This window comes from Phaethon aethereus, assembly GCF_964289735.1.
Source record: "Phaethon aethereus genome assembly, chromosome: 13".
In the NCBI taxonomy this organism is placed as follows: Eukaryota; Metazoa; Chordata; class Aves; order Phaethontiformes; family Phaethontidae; genus Phaethon; species Phaethon aethereus.
In genome coordinates, this window is record NC_138589.1 from 11,975,496 (window position 1) to 11,995,445 (window position 19,950).

The window sequence follows — 19,950 nt, forward strand, 5'->3', positions numbered from 1 at the left end:
AAATCGGATCTCATGCTATGTGACTGCTTAAGGAGTGATTTCTGGTAAGACTTCTGTCGGGCAACTATCATGGGAAAACAAGAAATCCAGGAGCTCCCACTGCATTTGCTGTAAGGGAAAGCTCAGAGTCAGCAAATCATTTCTGATATAGATTGGAGAAAAGAAATAAGATACTCCTAATAGCAAGAGGTTTACAAAACATCTGTCAAGAAAAGAAGCTCAGGGAGAGGTGATGGGGAAGAAGAAACTTGCAGGCTTTACATCCATTCATTCATCCTTCTTCCAGAGAAATAAGCAAGCACCATTAAAAATACTTGGCAGGTATGTGATATCACTCCCTCCTCCCAGAAGTTTTTCTTACCAACCCACCCAATACAGAAAAAGTATTCCCCAAATCCCTACAGGATTCCCACAGAAAGGCCCAAAGATGCTCATGACATGACCAGAGCAGCAGAAGAAAAAAATGGAGTTGGGAGTCATTGTACATAGGCCGGAAGATAGCACGGTTGAAGTTAGACAGACTCGTCATGTCTTGCCAGAAAACAGATAAAGCTTTTGAAAGAGATAATATAGACTGGAAGGCCAGAGGTTACAAATCTTGAGATCATGGAGGAGCCAGAAGACTTGACAACTATACACAGGTAGCTTCAAATCTGGCAAAGATGGAGAGGAAAAGATAGGGAATGAAAGTACAAAGAAATACTGAATAAACTGATCTCCTTATTGAAGAAAATGTGTAGTTATTCTTCAGAATAATATGACTCACCAAAGTAAGGAGCACAGCAGGTTTCTTCGAAGCCAAGACACTGGATATCTAAAAAGAAGTTTTAGATTGCTATTATTTTTTTTCTTCCTTAAAATCACATTGATATCAATTTCATCAACATTTGCTGTACACAAAGTAAATAAGCCATACAGACAAAAAAATGCTCCTCTGATATCTTTCAGATATTGTAGTATTACCTGACACTTACAACAAGAGGCAGTAAATCACAAAATATTTAGAAACGCAGTGCTTAAGTTGGTGGTGTCCTTTAAAAGACATAAATACCAACTGTAACTTAAACTTAAGTCTATTGTCATTTGTAAGACAGAGGAAATATGAGCCAAAAAGCTGCAATGTCACACAGAAATAAGGAAGAACGGGGTACTCTGTATCCTTAATGTACTGCTGCATATAAAACACACATGCATTAACATTATGAAATAACTGTTCTCCAGAAAGCTGGAGAGGGAATTTTTACAAGGGCATGTAGTGATAGGACACAGGGTAATGGCTTTAAACTGAAAGAGGGTAAATTTAGATTACATATAAGGGAGAAATTCTTCATTATGAAGGGAGTGAGGCACTGGAACAAGTTGCCCAGAGAAGTTGTGGATGCCCCATCCCTGGAAGTGTTCAAGGCCAGGACAGGACTTTGAGTAACCTGGTCTAGTGGAGGGCGGTTGGAACTAGATCATCTTTAAGGTCCCTTCCAACCCAAACCATTCTATGATTCTATGATTACTATGTTAAAATGTTCTAAATACTTAGTAATGAATGTTTACTGTTACTCTCACTGCATCATCTTTTACTGACATACTTCTATTACGCTCCTTCAGTATCTTTCAAACATTTACAAACTGAGAACAAAAATCATTGGGTTTGTAAAGAACTGGGCTTTCAGAGCAGCTGCAGAAAGGTGGGCATTGAATTACACATTCCTTGAGGCATGGAACAGATGATGTAATTCCATGGAGCACAGTTCTATCACCTTTAAACCAGCTTAACAGCATGCTAACAATATTAACAAAAGAAAGCATATGGCAGTGAGATATAAAAATACAAATTTCCCATTTTATTTTATTTTTTTCTCCCCATGAAATATCAGGATTACACACTCACACAGGCTGGTCATTTGTTGACATAAAACTATCCTGTGAATAAGGCCCCTAGTGTCCTGGTGGTGGAAAACCAATTTCTTGGCAAACCAGGCAAAAGTTAAAGACAGAACTTTTGAAAGCTGAACAGTTTCACTGCAAGCTTCAACAGCTTCTACCTTCAATCCATGTAGTCCAGGTGGAAAACAGCCTTTATGTTGGGACAATTCACTGGTCCACATAAAGAGCTCTTTTTCCCATCAATGAGTTTAAGCAGTAAGGAAGCAGAGAATAGAACTGCAATAAAGGCATGTGTTGTGAAAAGCGATCCAAAACAACTAAGGTGACCTAAAATAAATGTGATTTTAAAAAATAAAACATGTATTTTCCACTTGCAATTTTCACCATCTGACAGATGAGCATTGGAGCGCCTATACTCTACATGGCTCCAACTCACACATGTCAAAAAGCAACCCCTCCACATCTTCTTCCACCTTTACCCACTGAAATATAGGATCAAACTTCACTTCGTAGCTGGGCTCATTATGAAAATGAAACATCCTCACAGCTCATGAGAGCAAAATTTTTGGTCTAGCGAGTCAGAGTTAGCGCTCTGCAGGGACAGAAGTATCAGAGTCTTCCTATTCAAGCTGTTCTCCACAAAAATCACCCACAGAGCTTGGCAGGAATACTGCCCTCACCCTGCTGAGCCTTCCTACCAAAGAAAAGGTAACTAGCCAGGTGCATAAGTATACAAACATCTGCTCAGAAATGAAAAAATGAAATGAGAAACCTAAGCAAGTCACATTTGCATTTAAAAATATGAATACATTTTCTTATACAGCTATTAGCACGATTCAACATAAACTAAGAGTAAGACAGGTGGCCTTTCCTCACAGGTCTTTGGAGGCATAAAATAAATGTAGGTTCCAAAATTAGAGCTAGGACATGCAACCTCCTTGACATAATTCCACAAATCTGCAAGGCATTGCAAAAAATGTATTTAGCAACATGCTTCTCTTGGATAAAGACACAGACTGACAGGTCTCATGATGCACAGAACATGTTTATGAGACTGTCTTTGGATTAAGACCTTAGTGTTCAGCTCAAAAGGGCAGCCTTAAAAAAAAAAAAATTACAAGTTCTTTGTAAGAATGAAGGACACTTTCCAGTAACTGGAAAGTAACTGTGGTGGGGAAAAAGGTCCCACCAAGTCAGGACACATCCAGTAAGCAGAGGACTAAAATTAAGCAAAATCATTGCCATATATTGATTTTGTGTTCACAGAAAAATATTCAGAGACACAGACAACTCACCTTGTTCACATAGTGGACTTCATCCACAGCGTATCTTTTCTTGAAGAATTCAGGGGGATGAATCCTTTGGAAAACAACAAAAAAACCATTTGGTTTTAGCTTTACTGTTACATTTAATAAGGCCATAAACAAAGAAATAATGTCCTCTACTATCACAACAATAGAATCAGATATGAGGAATGTTTTAATAATCTTATTCTTGACTCCATTTCTCAAAATAGGAGATTACACAGAAAGTTGCCACAGCTACAAAAATCAATGTGCTTTAATCCAGTTCATGCCTGATACTTAGATTTCATGGTCTCCTCCTAAATTAAAGGGTAATTTTTCCCCATTTACTCTACCCAAGACAGTTTTGTTAAAGACTTTTTCCATGCATTCTGTTTCTATACAACTTTCCAACTCAGCAGACATTTGAAGGATATGGAAATAGCAGATGACCAGTTTGCCCTGTGTTATATTCAAAGAATGAACAAAACATTCATTTTCTACACTGGTAACCCCTCTGAGGTGAGCATGAAGTGGACTGAGGTCTATGAAGACATGGGCTGTGCCACTTCTATTCCTCAGGACACCAGAGATCCACTCCTCTAACCCAACAGGATATGCAACTTTACATGTCCACATCCAAAATTAAATAATTTCTGCTGTCTTCAGCCCAATACCCAACCAGAGACTTTTTGCCTAAATGCCAAAAGAATGTGAGAGTCCTGTGAAAGATCTACTTGCAGTCAGCTGGGGCAGACCCCAGCATGGATCAACACTCCAGGGTTCTCCCACCAGCCCTGAACCAGTGGCTGTACCATTGCTCATTCCTTCACCTTATGGTAGCAGCCAGTTATTCATGAGATTTCAGGTGCTGATTACAATCTCTATCCTCCCCAAACTGAAATAAACATAAAAAGTGTAATTCTGAAAATGTAATCTCAAAAGAAAAAAAAGAAAAAAACCCACCCAGCTTACATCCTTCCACAGAGTAAAGAAAACAGGAGTTAAAAAACGTGGTCAGAGGATCCAGTGCATTTTGCTTCCCAAGTGACAACAGGAGAGCAAGAGGTGAGCGCAGGACTGAACCTTTGGCTGTTTAAACGTTAGGACTACAAGAGCACAAGACCAACTGGGGAAAGAATAAATTAGGCTGGAGCTCGAAGAACATTTCTAACCCTTGCAGTGACAAACAGCAGAAGTGGTGGGACAAACAGCTCAGCATCTTTAGGAGGTGCTCATAACAAAGGCATATGCTGTAGCTGCCCACAGTACCAGGTGGCTAGAGCTCTGATTTACATAATTTTTTCAATCTTGTGCACTCCTTTTTCATTTTACATTCCTTTATGCTCCACACAGTACTGGTCTGAGACATGAATGTCAACATAAAAACATTCATGGTGTTCTCAAGCAGTAAAACACAGATTATTTTTTTAAATTTTACTTATCTGTGAAAATACTACTCCAAAAGTAACACAAAAAATATCTCATTATATGTTCTCTTTTGCAATGCTCCTTTTGTGGACTCTTCCCATCACTGTTGAAGATTTCAAAGCAATTATCATTTATCTTCTCTCCCTGGCTAATTTCACATATAATTTAAAAAAAAAAAAAAAAAATCACTGTATCCTCTTATCTTCCTATATCCTGTACTTTATAGTTCCCTTACCTCCAACTTTTGCATACTCTGTTTCTCTTACAGGCATCTCCTTTTCCCTTCCTTCATTCCTCACACATTCAAGTACTTTAATATTCCAGAAACATCACAGATTTAGCACTTTCCATTTTTTTTCTCTTTTACAGTTTCAACCAATTCATCTGGTATCAGAAAAATCCTAACTGTAAAACCAGCTAATTTACGGCTAGTAGTAATTTATGGTAACATAGGTTCTTTAGAGCAATACCTATAAAGCACCATTCACCATTGTTTGAATCCAAGAACTGTTTCTTGTAAAGTAAATATTTCTTAGAAGTATGCCCACAAATGTACTGGATTTTATTCACTTCATTTCACAGAATCACTAGGTTGGAAAGGACCTTCAAGATCATCAAGTCCAACCATTAATCCAGCACCACCATGTCCCCTAAACCATGTCCTGAAGTGCCACATCCACACGTTTTCTGAACACTTCCAGAGATGGTGACCCCACCACCTCCCTGGGCAGCCTGTTCCAATGCCTGACCACTTGGTGAAGAAATTTTTCCTAATATCCAATCTAAACCTCCCCTGGCACAACTTGAGGCCATTTCCTCTTGTCCTATCACTAGTTACTTGGGAGAAGAGACCAACACCCACCTCACCACAACCCCCTTTCAGGTAGTTGTAGAGAGTGATAAGGTCTCCCCTCAGCCTCCTCTTCTCCAGACTGAACAACCCCAGTTCCCTCAGCTGCTCCTCATAAGACTTGTGCTCCAGACCCCTCACCGGCTTCGTTGCCCTTCTCTGGACACGCTCCAGCACCTCAACATCCTTCTCGTAGCGAGGGGCCCAAAACTGAACACAGTATTCAAGCTGCGGCCTCACCAGTGCCGAGTACAGGGGCACAATCACTTCCCTACTCCTGCTGGCCACACTATTCCTGATACAGGCCAGGACGCTGTTGGCCTTCTTGGCCACCTGGGCACACTGCCGGCTCATATTCAGCCGGCTGTCAACCAGCACCCCCAGGTCCCTTTCCACCGGGCTGCTCTCCAGCCACTCCTCCCCAAGCCTGTAGCATTGCATGGGGTTGTTGTGGCCAAAGTGCAGGACCCTGCACTTGGCCTTATTAAACCTCATACAGTTGGCCTCGGCCCATCGATCCAGCCTGTCCAGATCCCTCTGCAGAGCCCTCCTACCCTCCAGCAGATCAACACTCCCACTCAACTTGGTGTCATCTGCAAACTTACTGAGGGAGCACTCAATTCCCTCATCCAGATCATCAATAAAGATATTGAACAAGACCGGCCCCAGAACCGAGCCCTGGGGAACACCACTTGTGACCGGCCGCCAGCTGGATTTAACGTCATTCACCACAACTCTCTGGGCTCGGCCATCCAGCCAGTTCCTCACCCAGCGAAGAGCAAACCTGTCTAAGCCACGAGCCGCCAGTTTCTCCAGGAGAATGCTGTGGGAGACGCTGTCAAAGGCTTTACTAAAGTCCAGGTAGACAACGTCCACAGCCTTTCCCTCATCCACTAGGCGGGTCACCTGGTCATAGAAGGAGATCAGGTTGGTCAAGCAGGACCTGCCTTTCATGAACCCCCAAGCAGTTTTAGTCAGAGTCACGCCAATAAGAAATCTTCTGGTTTTTCACCAACTGCTCTTCAACCTTTTCTTTTGTTAGTTGCCTCCTGTAGTTGTGTGGTCTACAGCACACTGCTGCTAATTTAATTCTTTGGTGATGGTTAATACTAATCCGTTATTGATTCCACACCAGCTGCAATCCCTCCAACATCTCTTCTTACACACACTATCACTCTTTTGAGTAACAAAAGTAGCTCATCATCCTTTCAAGGCTGAGGATTTTTTTTCTCTACTTGGAGAGGAAGAAAACAGCAGCTTCCCACAATCCTCTGTCCTCTCTGTCAGCTATTAAACTAGGTCATCTTCCAGATACTTTCGAACTCCATCACACCAAATGACCAGCTGCCACGTTTCACAGATGTGTACCTCCTTGCTGGTCTTGTTCTTGCTACCTTGCTCAGAAGTCTGCAAGACTTTTAGTACAAAGTAGAGCACCAGACTTCCCAGCTCCTCTCTGAAGCACTCAAGGCTCTGCCTCACTTCTTTTCTTCAGCCATTTAGCACCTCTGACTAGATGGTAAAATAAATTCACATATACTTCCCACAAACTACCATTCTCTACGCATCCCATGGGAGCCATGATGTTTCAGAGATGAAGACAGCTCTCCCACTGGGAATATTTCTGCAAAGACCTATGCTACTGCAGAATCATACAGGTGGAAGGAAAAAGTGCACATGGAAGTCTACATTAAAGTGGAAAAATTCCATGCTGTCACATATGGAAAAGCAGTATAGAAGGCAAAACAAAAGCTCAGGGAGAAAGAGGAGCAAAGATTACCCTCACTGAGACCTTTGCATATTCCCTCCATCTCTTCATTTTTTCCCCCCAGTTTCGCAGGAATCTATGAAAGATTATTATGCACCATCACTGGAGTGACTGTAAAAAAAGTACCAGTGCGGAGTTCCTTAGGAGAGGCAGGGCTCAGTATTCATTTTTATCCAATTTAAATGCAAAACAGGCTAAAGTCTAGCACTGACCATGACTGACTGCCACAGGGAATGGTAACTTCCACAGAATGCTCACTGGCATCATGAAAATCAGAAGTTACATTCAGTTACAATAATTTCAAGTACATCTGATACTTCACAGAGATGAGGAATACTTCTCTCTTCAAATGACTCTCAGGCAGGTAGAGTAAGTTAATCAGTTACAATTTTTACGTTTGTCTTTGTCTTTTGTAATGCTGCTATGGATTGCCAGTTTCAAAATTCTGATTAATCACTACGGAGACTACATGCAAAAAAACCCACAGCAAGTCATAAATTAATTAGAAGGATTACCCAAGTGGAAAATATGATCCCAGATATTATTGAATCATATCTCTCCTTACGTATTTAAAAAAAACAAAAAACAACCCAAAACTTTTGTAAACATATGTGAACAGAAGCAATGGCCTAATTTTTACAGGCTTTTGTGGAGCAGGGGGAAGATGTGCAAAAATGTTTAATTCCCTGGCAACATAAATTAGCAAAAACCTACAGAGAATAATGCACTTTAGTCCTAAAAAGCCTCAACATGCTTTCCCTATAGTTTTATAACTCCAAACAAGCAAATACCAGTGTTTGTTAGAAATGTCAATAGTTAGCTTTCAGAATAGTAGGAGTCATTGTTTTATCTTACAATGGAAATAAGCAACTCCAAACTCCTAGAACTGCATTGTGCCCAACTATGCATGTCCAAGCGGCTAGGCAAAAATTGGGCATGTCACAGTTTATGGCCATTAGAAAGAAAACATTAAGAGTCCAGGACTTCTATTTATTTACAAGAATACAGTCCTCATTCTTGGTCACCAAAGGATCCCTTAAACAAGAGAGACTGTCTCTAGTTCACCACTTACAATTCATCACAATTCCCAGTCCAGTGAAAAAGCTTGAGTTATTTCGGGTTAAACATCAAAGCTGTTTACATCCTGCTGATGTTTCCTATGTAACTCTTCCCTCTTCTTCTACCCAATCTAGTTCACCTACTTAGTTTCTTACTCTCAATATTTTCATAGCAATTGAGAAATGCTGAAGATGGCCAAAAGATGTGAAGCTGCATTTTTAAGAGAAGATTCGAATCCTGATGAACCATGTCATTTTAACAGCTAAGGTTTTATTAAAGCACCAAATATTAAGATTTACCTTTCAATCATAACAAGTGACAACTTTATTATAAATAAAATTCTACTGAGGCAGCAATGGGAAAAAGAATAGAAGGAGGAGCAGCAATACTATGACTACAAAAATACAGTGTGAAACGTTAAGTCAGACAGTAAAGTAATACCCCACGTTAGCTATACCTCATTTCCCTTCTACATCAATCAAACATGAAAACCACCAGCAAAAGAGTAAGGGAGACTTAGTACTAAAAACTGGTAACCAGGAATCCCAGTCAGTTGATCAGCTTAGTGAAAACTTTCAAGTTTAGAGTAAACTTTTCCATTTGGTTTAACTAAACTCACAGTGGTATATGATGGAATGTTTAAAAACCAAGATGCTTCACCAAATCACAACCTAATCACACCAGTGCAGATTCTGCCACCAACTTTGACAGACCACAGTATTACGACTGGCTCCACTTCAATGCAACCCTTTGAACAGGAATGGAATACTGACTCTTTTCTTTATCCATCAGTAAGATAAACAGCTCTGACAGCCTATTATAAATACACCAAAAAATACATTCTGAAGCTTTTATACAGTTGGACAACATTAAAACCTCAATTTTTTTTACAATATTTTATTAACCATGTTGTCTTTCTACTTCAAATAAAAACTTGGTCTCACTGTCTAAAACCATTTAAAAGCTGTTGTTCATTACATTGCATAAGAATTCATAACAGCAAATCTTAAGAGATTTGTACAAATTTGACATTACCGTAAGAATCCCATTAAGCAACATTTCTTTGTATTCTAAAGGACCCTGGAGCAAGAGCCTCCTAATACCAACACGATAAAAGAGTGTTCTAGTTTTCAGAGATGCATTCAGAAGAGAGGTACAAATAAGATTGATCTAAACCCCAAATGCTAAAGAAAAACTGCAAACAGAATTTATAACAGCTGATAGCTATTCCTAAAAGAAACACATCTAAGCCAACTGCTAATGTATTTGCAACCTAATTGCTGATACACATTCATATGTATATGTTTTCATTTGCATCTAAACATTCTTCCAGACAATCTTTAATATATATATAAAAAACAACTTTTTCGTACTGGTCACTTTGTATTTGCATTTTTTAATGCCTCTAGGACAGATTTTCAGAGCTGACAGGTTTTAGAGCTGATCCACTGTAAAAAGTAAAATGAAATTCAGCTTTTCCTGAAGTAGTCCAATTTAGCTTTTCTTCAGCGTTTCAGTTGGAGTTCCGTATTCGAGATTATTTCTCTTACTGCATAGCCAAATGTAAAAGTACTTCTTGTTGGGAAAAAATGTCCTTAATGGTACGTTCATTACAAAAATTTTAGAAATTCCTGTTGGGACTAATTTCAAAACATTTTCTACACATTCTACATTTTGTTACTAAATGATTACAGACACACACTCAAATAGATATGTACGTATATACCTCAGAAATGACCGGTTTTGCTTTCTCATTTGTGCTGTACTAATTCTTTGCCTTAAGCTTGTCCTGTCAGCCACCCAGGACCATTCAGAGCTCCCTGTTAGCTATGCTCTATTGTGATCAGCTTGTCAGAATAGGCAGACACATGAGAACCATCAGCACACTTGTAAGTATTACAGGTTTTATGTTCACTTATACATTACAAAAAACAGTTCTTCATTTCTGCTGCTTTACACCTACACAATTTATAACAAACCCTTAATATTAAGATTTGAATGGTTCTACAGAATTCCTTAAGTCTTCACACCTGGCCTTGTCTGTGTTTTGAAGCTTTTCCGAAATAAGGGTGCCTTACTGCACTGTTACACATAAAAGAAAGCTATAGGTATATCCTAACAAAAGCTCCAATGTGAGGTAACCATTCTGCAAAAGGAAATACAAAGTTAATGCCACATGGCACAGACAACAAAGCAGTATTCCAGGCTGTCTGACTACATGTGCTATCAATGAACATATATTAGGGCCAAATAATGAGAACACCTGCAATTTCTAAGCACCGAATCTGGCTTTAGCCAAAAAAAACCATTATCATTCATTTAATGTATTTTTAAAAAGGTTCAGTAGGAAATGAAAGTCAACAACCACTTTGAGGATCTCTTAGCACATCAGGGAGGAACACAGCAAGTACTCACACAAAACAAGACATGCCGTACTAAAGACTATCTCCTGCAATTAAAACACGGATCCACAAGTCTTGTCCACTACTTATCGCCTTTCAGATCCGCAGCTCCTGGCAGTTACCAGAAAGTTATGTTCTTACAAGCAGTAATTAAAAGTAAGAATTAACATAGTTAGAACAATAACAGAATAGGCAAATATCAAAGACACTCTTCATGACAAAGTCTAAAGCAAAAGGGTTTCTACACAATAATGTTCAGGGTACAGTGCTCTCTTAAAAGGTACAAGAAATACTATTGCCTAAAATGCATGAAAAACTGCCGTATCACAAAATCAGAAGAGGAAGATTCTTGATGCAGTGAGACAGAAAAGCTACAACTAGCAAACTTCACAGTAAAGCTTTGTGCTTTACAGGGATACAACAGTATTGCTTCCTCCATTCCACACTTTCACATTCAGAGTAACAGATATAAAACACCACTTTACAGCAAATTCACTTCGTCTTGAGCAAATAGTCTCTACTAAGCAAAGTAAATGCCTACATTAGCCTGCACATAGCGCCTGTACATGGCACCGTGGCATGCACACATTTACTGCCCAGCAAGTCATTGCACAAGTTACATCATGTTTTTCCTCACTTACATGAGGGGAAATACTTGCACAAGAAATAAAGTGGACAAGTGTAGTCTTCAGCAACTGAAGTTTCACACAGTCAACAACTCACTTCTCAGGCCTTGCTAGAACGAACTTAATGCAGAGTAAAAGTTTCAGTGAGACTGCATACAAAGAATACAAACCTTGGCAAAAAGTTAAACCAGCTTCATAAAATACATCAGCAAAGCATGTAATGCTGGAGGAGGCAAAGGGATACAAAAGCAGTGTTTTAACTGCCAGAGATGCACCAGTAAACTCCCTCCTCATTACAATATCATCAAGTTAACAGATGGCAAAGCATTAACCAAACAAGAGGGTGCTGAGAACTGCTACACAGAACAACATAGGAGGCTTTACAAGATACCAGCAGATGTTCCTGACTTTGTCCAAAAAAAATGCAATCACCTATACATCCAAAAGGAATCTCACTATCTCAAACAAGAAGATTAAAAGGCATCAAGCTAGATTTAAAAAAAACAAGGCTCACTGGTATCACAGGCAGCCTCCAGCAATATTTTGAATACCTTAATGTTTAACTCCCTTTTCACATTTATCTGGATTTCTGTTTTATCCTTTGAAAGACAGAACTACCTGCATGCACATAAACTCAGACTCCTTGCTCTTTTGATACAGTCCAGAGCAAGATGGATTTTGAGAAAATAAAGAAACTGAACTGAAGATGAAGACTCAAACTGATTTGACTGGAAAAGGTAACCAGGGCTGTAACCAAAGCCATGTCTAGCAGAGGGACAGAATGGTAGAGTCCCCATGCACGATGCTGGACACAAGATACTGGGTATATGATGCTGGACTTCCCAGTGCTACACACAGACTATGCAGAAGCAGAATAACTACAAGCAACACACAGACCGTTGGATTTATGAAATCAGAAATAAATATTGAGGAGACTCTCACAGTTCTTCCTAATAAAAGCCAAGCTCTGAACTACCTATTTCATCTACTTCAAATACAGAGTCTCACTGCTCCTGCTCAGCTATTCCCACCACATTCATTCCCAAAAGATGAGAAGTTCTTCAGTTTTTCTACAAATTCTACCTCAAGAGGCAGTGCCTCGATTAGGCATTTAAGAGATACTATGAAGAGCTACCCAAAAAACTCCAAAAAACACAGAAAGCATGCAATTGGTAACCTTTGCTTTATTTCTTTCTGCAAATAAAATTCTTCCTCGGAGAGAAGGGCTCTATACTAGTACAGAAAAAACTGTAACAAAGGAAATGTTTATACACTGAGATCCCTGAAAGATTTCTTGTAGCGTAACACTGCTGACAAATACTCATTAGAAAGCTCTCCTCCCAATAAAAAGGCTCAAAAAAAGTTACAGTGGTTAAGAAAGTAAGTGTAATTTCTAGGTCACTATATAGTAACACTGGTCTCAATTCACGCTTCTTATTTCTTAATGGAGAAAGTTACATACTAAAGCTGTCAGTAGCAGATGCTCTGCTTTTACTTTGGAAAAATGCCTATACTGGGGGGGAAATGAGCAATATTTTATGTCCCACACATAAAAGCACTACAACAAGCTCTGGAATGTGTGCAGCATGTCCTGCAGCTCCCATATTATTCAGTAATGGCATGAAAGGAAGAAATACTGATGTTTACAGCAGCATTAAGATGACCTGAACAGTTTTAAGACGGGGACGATAGCATTCCCATCTTATAACTTGCAATGGAAACTAAACCACAACGAAGTTAAAGGAACTTGCCACAACAACTCATTGGGCACAAAGAAAAGGCAGAACATACCCATGCAAACCCAATCCACTATGCCACGTTGCCCCTGTAAGACAATGAAGTAACAGGCATCCCCCAGGACAAGGGTCAAGGCCAAGCATTCGGACACCCAGAACTCTAGCAAGTAGACAGGCAAAGGGATATGCAGCAAGTAAAACACAATTTGTCTGTTTTTCACTCACATTAGCTCTTAAGAGGCATTAATATTGATTATACTTTTCCCTATCCTGTTTTAACAAAACAGTTGCAGTTGTTTTTTCTTCTTTGTACATTTCAACACAGACAACACTCTGATTTCAGAGAGTCCTTCCTGAGCGTACAGACAGAGCACAGGCGGCAGGGAATAAAAATACCTGAAGAAAACAACTAACATCAAGAGCCGAGAACATGGAATTTTAGTGCAAGAATACAGACACCACTGTAGATATTTCACTTGAGGGTTTTTTCACTGAAGTGCCTTCTCAAATCCAGGCCAAAAAGAAACAGGGAGCTCTGCAGTCCAAGCAGGCAGCTGCACAGCAGAAGGCAGTATGGAGGGGCAGAGCACCGCTGGCAAATCCCCACAGGCATTTCTTTTGCTGCAGCTTACCTTCCTACCAGCAGCAGCCAAGTCCTTGGAGGAAAAACATGCCTAATCAAAAGAAAACTTGGATTCTCCAATATTTCAAAATGTTATCAGGAGTTTATAACACTGAACTCAATACTCCTGCTGGCACATTAAATAAAGTATAAAATAAGAAATGCCTGGTGAGGGTTATCAACATTCCCCCTCATACCACAGGCATGAGACTTGCGTAGGCAAGGTGTGGCTTCAAACCACAGCATGAGAAAGTTACATCCAGATATTAAAAAAAACTCTGGTTCAGCATCATCAAGCAGATTTACTTAGTGCTGGTTCTATTTCTCAATACACCTGAATCAAAAGGAGGAGGGAAAAAAGAAGCACTTGACCACTTAATAAATCGGCAAATGGTGCATCCAGTTAAAGGTGTATGCTGATAGAGACTGGAAATCAATGGACTGATAAAAATTACTATTACTATAAATAGTACAATAAATAGTACAATAGTATAAATACTAGAAATTACTATTACTGTTTAAAACATTCCCAACAAGAAATACAAGGAAATTTAAGCAGCTAGAAAGTGAAGCTTTGTAAAAACAGTTACAGAAGTAAAAGTGATAGAAACAATATACATTCATCCTGTACCAGCAAGGCTTGTGGACAATTAGAATACTGGGACAATGACTAAACCATTTGTGAAGTCAGAGCATTCAAGCAGCACCGTTTAGAGAAAAACAATCATCAGTAAAGTGGCAGGAGTAATCCAGACACTAATTATTCTGTAAAAGTAATTTTTATCCACAGAGAAATACCGTAATAAAAGAATGGGAGACAAGAAATGGACATCACTGTACTACAGAGTGAACTGGAATCATGGAAAATAAGCGGCACAGGGAATTGCACAAGTAAGTCTCATCAATCAAGAGCAACCAGCTTTATTGTACGGTTTTGAAAGGATCGGATGAAGGGTAAAGCAACAGATGTACTATCTGAATAATAGTAAAATATTTGATAAAAATCTCTCTCAAGACTCTTACTCTCCAAAATCAACTCAAATTGTCTTGGACAGGAACACTACGATGTGACCTGAAACCCAATGACTAGTCATAATAAAAAAAGTGAAAACGCCTAAAGCAGAAAAGAAAAATAAATAAATAGATAAAAAGATGAGCTTTTCAAGGGCTGGGAAACCCTCCAACTGCCACACTGAAAAATGCTGTATCAATTTAGACTGGTGTTCTCAGAAGTTAAAGTGATAACCAGCAATGGACTGCAAGTCTTGATTAGTGGGATACTGCAGACTGAAATTAGTTCTGATGCTATTCAGAAACAGAAGCAGGACTAAATATGTTCATGAGATCCACAGATGGCATTTGCAGGTGGTAACAAACTTTGCAGATAAATTGCAATTGCAGTTGGTACAAAACAGTAGTAAGATGACCTAAAGTGATTAAAAACTGAGGTGTTTTTTTAAACAGCAAAATAAAGATTTTAAGTGCGTAGAGGGAAGGGACAAATGGTGGGAAGAGATCAAATTGATAGATACAGAAAAAGAAAATATTAAACATACTTTTATTTTAGAGAAAAAATTTCAAGAAAAAAAAAACTGAGGCAGCTCAGTTCAGAAGGCAAAACCAAAAACCATTCTAGAGTATACTATCTGAATACACAGCTCCGGAGCACGCTACGGAGAAGACGACCTGTATATACCTCATCAATAAAACTCATCTAGAGAACGTCCTTCATTCCTGCAAAATCTGCATCAGGAGCAACCGAGCTGATTTAGAGTTTGTCTCCTACAGCACCCACATACATCCCACTACCCTTCCAAAAAGTCACATAGAATGGGCTTACTACAGACCTTGTTGCCTTCTAGCCAAACCTAGAGCTAATTAACGCACCAGTCTCAGCCACCATGATATAGTCAGATAAATATACCATGCTGTACACAATTTAATACAATTATTCAAAATACAAATGCCACAAAATTTCACTCATCCCCATTAAGAGATTGAGAAAGCGATTTCCTAGCTTCTAATTTTCATGGCCACATACAGTCTACGGGGGGGGAGAGGGGGGGAGTTAACAGCCTAAATAGCCTGAAAAGCTTTTTTTTTTTTTTTTTTTTTTAATGTACAAAAGCATTTGGGGCGAGGGGACAGCAAACAAGCGAAAAAAACAACCACATACTTCTGCGCTTTTTTCCAAAGGCAGTAAAGCTTCTCAGCTTTGCTGAAGTCAGTCAAGTTTAATCACTAAAACCAAAGGTTGATTTTGGTTGTAAACTACTTAGAAAATGATGACAGTATTTAAAAAGCTTCCTCATTAGGTCACTGAGAAATTATTAGTATTTGTAAAGCACTTCATTGTGCTTTATTATAGCTCCAAAGTGCCACACCAAGGTTCAACTTTGCAAATACAGCTAGCTTCCAATCAACTTCATGGAAAAATGTTACTGACAGTGGATGCAACACTAGATTAATGTTGTTATACTTACCAATCAGCCAGCAGGGCTTCAAAGAAAACACAGGAAATTGCATATAAATATTGCTGTGTCCCATTTAATATGTATTTCTAAAGTTAGAGCATGAAAGTGTTAAATATTTTTGTTTTCCATTAAAAACACTCTTTACATGGCAAGGCAATTAAGTTATTTTGGCATCCACTCCACATAAAGCAGCTGCTCTACAGTATGTTTTACTTTATAAAATATCTTTAATCAGCACACTGACTAGTTCTGTCATTTATAATTAAGGAGGTAAATGGCAGGTGCAGCATTAATTAGTGAAATTGAAGTCTCTGTGCAAGACATGCAGTCATATCAACTTAATGCTTCCTAGGAATAGAAATGATTGCTAACAGCTTTGCACCACAAACTTGACTAGGGAAGACCATGCGGAGAAAGAGGGGCATTTACAATGCAGTTACACTTCTGTTACTACAATCTTACATTACCAGATTCATTTCTTAAACTCTTCCTTCAAAAGTAAGAATAGACAAATACTTCAGAAGCACAAAAGCCTACCCTCTAAGCCACCCTGTGCAAGTCTTTCTTTCTGCCTTACAAACAACAGGAGGGGCAGGGGGCAAAGGTACAGATCAAGAGGTAGGCAAAGTGGTTCTCTTAGTTGAAAAGATTTTCCTAGTCAACAACTAAGAAACAGCCTAGCCCAACATTTGGAGAAATGCTCACACTCATAATTTAAAAATGGACTGACTGTTGTTGCAATCCCTTCCCAACATGAAAGTAGGACCACCAGTCCTACAATCACCCTCATAACAATTCTGTGATTGCCACCATAAGAGGTTGTGGGTTTTTCTGGAGAACACCCATAGTCTGTGAGTTAAATGAAATCTCTCCTCCTTTTTAGAACTGCAGAGGTTATTTTGCCTTGAAGGACTTCTAAAAGCTATTTACAAATCTTCAGAGCGTACACATTCAGCAAGAAGTCACCCTCAACACCAGTACTACGTAGCACTGGGTTCTCAGCAGACCACATCCCAGGGTGGTGCATTCATCATCTCTGTGTTGACCTGTTCTTCAGAGTCCCCAGGCACCACCTCAGCATGAAAAACTGTTCATAAAAACAAGTGCAGTTGGCGACACTAAAATAATTACACTGTTCATGGGCTCATTTGTAAACTAATAGTCTGCTCATCTCCAAGCAAATGCTCTCAGACACTTTATTGGTTTTGGCCAAACAAAGGTTGCAATTTGAAAGAAGCCAAGAAGCCTCATTTTTGCATTACTTCAAGGCAAAAAGGTTAACCCTTCCGATTGCCACATTACGTTTCAAAAAACAATCCAAAAATGTGTGCTTCAGAAGTGAAAGCACATCAGTACATCAAACAATACATTTAGTAATACAGTAGTAGTAAGGAGCCTTATGCATTAAGAGAATCTATGCATTTCTGCCTAAACTCACACAGCAGATTCCCACACCTGTCTTAAATAGAAAGCAATATAAACACCAGGCAAAGCAACCGCACCCTGCACTGTGAATAGAAGACCAGCTGTAGACCTCTGTAAAATACCGACCTCACCAATATCGTACAAGGCATTGGATTGATTTGTGCCTCAATTATGTTAAATGAATGTTTCTTCAGTGGGTAGATAGTGCCTTCCACATGCACAGAAACAAGCACTTCCAAGACAAACTATAGTAGATAAACAGCAGCGGATAGAAGGCAAAACTTATTTGTGTTTTTCTTTCAGTGCTAATTTTGACTTAAAATTGAGTCTTCTGGGAAGGAACACAATCCCTAGCGGTGTGCAGTACCCCCTGCCAACCAACTTATGAAGCAGAACTGCTACTGACTCACAAGCGAGTTATTCATCCATCCTCCTTCTGACAAGCAGAAAAAGTACATGACCACGGCTGAGAGAAGAGAAAACAAAGATTCAAACAGAGGGCTTCAGGAGGGATAAGGAGGAGAATTTAGAAAACAAGGATACTGTGATAAAGACAATTTGTTATACTCTGCAAGAAGACACAACAACAATAAACCACTTTTAACTAGGCTTGTAATTCTGTAAATGAACCAGTAAGGAGTGCTGCACAAATAAATAAAAAAGACCACCATTTACAAATACCACAATATTTTGTTTGAAAATGCACAATGAGACAGTGCAATTTCAATAATATTTTTAGGCCTTTTCAGGTTAGGCACAATCAGGATGGATATGAAACATGATTTGAACGAGCAGAAAAGAACTTAGGAAGAAGAAAATGCTTTGTCTATAAATGGGAACAAGGACCACTAGGGAACAAACTTCAGAGAGTACACGTGGGGGTTAAACAGAACGTACCCTCCCAGACAGGTGCAGCTCTCAGCTGAAATATTTCAAACAGCGTAAAAATGTGAATACTGCTATCACAAACAATTTCAGTTCCCAGGCAGGTCTAAGACAGTGATATTCATATAAACTCTCTGAGAAGACAGCAGCCATGCCCTACCATATGGTCTGGCACAGTTCAGCATATGGGATTGGTTGTGATTGTTTTCCTTTTCCCAAAATTAGCATTAAAATATAAGTGATAGCTTCAATTAGAAGTGAAGGAATCTGAGCTCAAAATATTAAATTAGAAGTAATCCAATGCTCTGAGACAATGTAGCCAAGAAAAAAAATTACAGTTTGTTAGAGGGTATAAATATAATTAAGACTGAGAAAAGAAATGAACACGTAAATCAATTCCTCCACTAGCATGGCACTGAGCAATATTTACTACCAATGTGCATAGAGAGAGAGATGTTTATGGCATACTCACAGAATAGAATTAAAATAACATTCCCCAGTCTGTCAGTTCATATCAAAAAAAGTATCGAAGAGGCTAAACCACCTTCTGCCATTCAAAACACTTCATTAGATAAGGCGGCTGCAAACAGGTAAAACAACTTGAAAAAGTCTGCTTTACGATTTAACTTACTATGTCTTAACACGAGACTTCTACTTTTCATTATGGTTCAGCTTCCTTTCATGAATACCATGAGATCCATGGGTTGCAACTCTAAATGTATTCTCTACCAAATGGTGGTGGATCATTTGATATCACATCATCAATACCAACTGATCATGTTTTGTATCATTGTATGTACATATCACTGTGATTCACACTGAATGATTTGGTGGCAGCTGATTACAATGAGATAGCATTCCAGTTCTACAGAGAGTTATGTTACATGTAGTACCCAGGTACATCGGAACACAGTTAAAAGGTATGTCTTACTTTCCCATCCAAACCGCATAGCTTTCAGGGAGTTGTGGAACAAAAAGCATGGATCTTCCAGTATCAACATCTACTGCTCCAAAGCAGCCTGCTTCAGTTACTCCAAAAGTCCAGTGAAAGTAAGATTCCTAGGTTAAGACAAAATATATTCTTAAAAGAAAACCCTTACTTCTACCAGCTCTGAAAATACACTACAGTACATACTAATTCCCACTTCCATGTATCTGAAAAAGATCTCTCTTAGTTTTGGACAGGAAGAAGTGGTTTAGGTCTAAAGCTCTTCAGACCAATTAGTTTTAGGTTACAATAATACAAATCCCTTTGCTGGCAACTGGAAAGGATCAGAGATTAATGAGCTATCATAAGAAATAAACAGGTCAACTCAGCACAATAAATATACACCACAATAAAAAAAAATCATTCTTACAATGGAGAATTAGGGAATGTAGTATCAGGAAGAAACAATCATGTCACATGCGACAAGGCAAAAGCAGAGTGCAGATACACTGGGTTGTGATGGCAGAGTGCTGAAGTGAAGACCCAGCCTCCCCCAGAGGCCTTTAGCCAAGAGTTATTT

At 39.1% G+C, this 19,950-nt stretch overlaps 1 protein-coding gene across 1 annotated transcript in view; it reads right to left on the reverse strand.

Moving 5' to 3' along the window:
- PEPD (peptidase D) overlaps positions 1-19,950 on the reverse strand; it is a gene marked incomplete at its 5' end in the record, with an annotated part of 146,066 nt that overhangs the window by 119,789 nt on the left and 6,327 nt on the right. Inside the window, 3 exons of the mRNA XM_082005932.1 lie at positions 767-814; positions 3,177-3,240; positions 19,374-19,501. Of these exons, the coding sequence (XP_081862058.1) occupies positions 767-814; positions 3,177-3,240; positions 19,374-19,501 (240 nt within the window). The remainder of the gene's footprint in view (positions 1-766; positions 815-3,176; positions 3,241-19,373; positions 19,502-19,950) is intronic.